Source organism: Xenopus laevis, chromosome 1L (assembly GCF_017654675.1).
Source record: "Xenopus laevis strain J_2021 chromosome 1L, Xenopus_laevis_v10.1, whole genome shotgun sequence".
In the NCBI taxonomy this organism is placed as follows: Eukaryota; Metazoa; Chordata; class Amphibia; order Anura; family Pipidae; genus Xenopus; species Xenopus laevis.
This window is the reverse complement of record NC_054371.1, coordinates 9,093,645-9,095,504: the sequence shown is the minus strand read 5'-3', so window position 1 is coordinate 9,095,504 and position 1,860 is coordinate 9,093,645. Positions and strand designations below refer to the sequence as shown.

Sequence of the window (1,860 nt, the reverse complement as noted above, 5' to 3'; positions counted from 1 at the left end):
ACAGAGGGGTGGAGGAGAGAGGCAGACACACACCAGACACACACACCATGGAGCATTATGGTTAGGGCAGTGTTATGTAATTGTTCTGGTTAGAAAACACTGTGAGACATAAGCACTTGCAGAGTTTTACTGTTAAGGGGTTGACTCTTACAGAGAAAGAGGTGCAGGAAGCTTGTCAGGGCTGATTAGTGTGAGATAGATGATAGATAGATAGATAGATAGATGATAGATAGATAGATAGATAGATAGATAGATAGATAGATAGATAACAGATAGATAGATAGATAGATAGATAGATAGATAGATAGATAGATAGATAACAGATAGATAGATAGATAGATAGATAGATAGATAGATAACAGATAGATAGATAGATAGATAGATAGATAGATAGATAGATAGATAGATTGATAGATAGATAGATGATAGATAGATAGAGAGATAGATAGATAGATAGATAGATAGATAGATAGATAGATAGATAGATAGATAGAGATTAAATATGTAATATAAATTTAATGTTGTTGCAGATATGGAAAACTGTCTCAAATGTCAGGACAATGAATGGCCAAATCAAGAGAAAACTATATGTAACGAGAAGCAAGTTGAATTTCTTTCCTTTGTTGGTGATCCCTTAACACTAGTCTTTATTATTATATCTGTCATGCTTTATATAATAGCAGAAGTTATATTGGGAATCTTTATTTCATTTCGAGACACTCCAGTAGTAAAATCCAATAACCAAACTCTGAGCTTTATTCTCCTTGTCTCCATCAAGTTGAGCTTCCTCTCTGTGTTTCTGTTCCTTGGCCGTCCTGTTGATATAACCTGTAAGCTCAGACAAGCTTCCTTTGGAATATCATTCTCTGTCTCTGTGTCTTGTGTCTTGGCAAAGACTATCATGGTTTGCATTGCTTTCAAAGCCACCAAGCCTGGGAGTCCCTGGAGGAAATGGATTGGCATTAAACTAGCAAACTGCATTGTTTTTATTTGCTCATTAATTCAGTCTCTGATAAATGTTATCTGGTTGGTACTTTCACCACCTTATGTGGAGATCAATGCACATTCTGAACCTGGCAAAATCATCATTCAGTGCAATGAGGGCTCTGTCATTGCCTTCTATATTGTCCTCTCCTACATGGGATTGTTGGCATCTGTGAGTTTCATTGTAGCTTTCTTGGCTCGGACATTACCGGACAGTTTTAATGAGGCCAAGTACATCACTTTCAGCATGTTGCTCTTCTGCAGTGTTTGGATCACAATGATCCCGGCCTATCTGAGCACCAAAGGCAAATACATGGTGGCAGTGGAAATATTTGCCATTATCTCTTCAAGCTGTGGCCTTCTCTTCTGTATATTTCTACCCAAATGTTACATTATTTTATTAAAGCCAGAGATAAACACAAAAGAATTCTTGTTGAGAAAATGTAATACATAGTCATTTGTGACCTTATGCAAGAAGACATTTTCCAAATAAAGGACTTCATTTAATATAGTTTATTTTTAAATATCACCATAGCATTATACTAAAAAAGTATAATGCTGAGAGAAAAAGATTGTATTCCATAATTAGGGATGCACCGAATCCAGATGCGGTTCCAGAATCCTTCTGTCCGGCCGATCCAAATCCAAATCCTAATTTGCATATGCAAAGTAGGGACGGGGAGGGAAATCCCGTGATTTTTTGGCACAAAACAAGGAAGTAAAAGATGTTTTCCCCTTCCCACCCCTAATTTGCCTATGCAAATTAGGATTTGGATTTGATTCGGTATTCACCTGAATCTTCCATTTAGGAAACAAGATGGTATTAGCTTCCACTAATTCCCCAGTAAAAGGGTTAGTTTATAATAAAACACCCAC

The 1,860-nt window shown here is 36.7% G+C and overlaps 1 protein-coding gene across 1 annotated transcript; it reads left to right on the top strand.

The window, feature by feature from the left end:
- The first annotated feature begins 501 nt into the window (after positions 1 to 501).
- LOC121400972 (vomeronasal type-2 receptor 26-like) lies at positions 502 to 1,606 on the top strand. Its single transcript, XM_041585336.1, has one exon. The coding sequence runs from the start codon at positions 533 to 535 to the stop codon at positions 1,436 to 1,438; it is 906 nt and encodes a 301-aa protein (XP_041441270.1). The 5' UTR covers positions 502 to 532; the 3' UTR covers positions 1,439 to 1,606.
- The last annotated feature ends 254 nt before the right edge of the window (positions 1,607 to 1,860 follow it).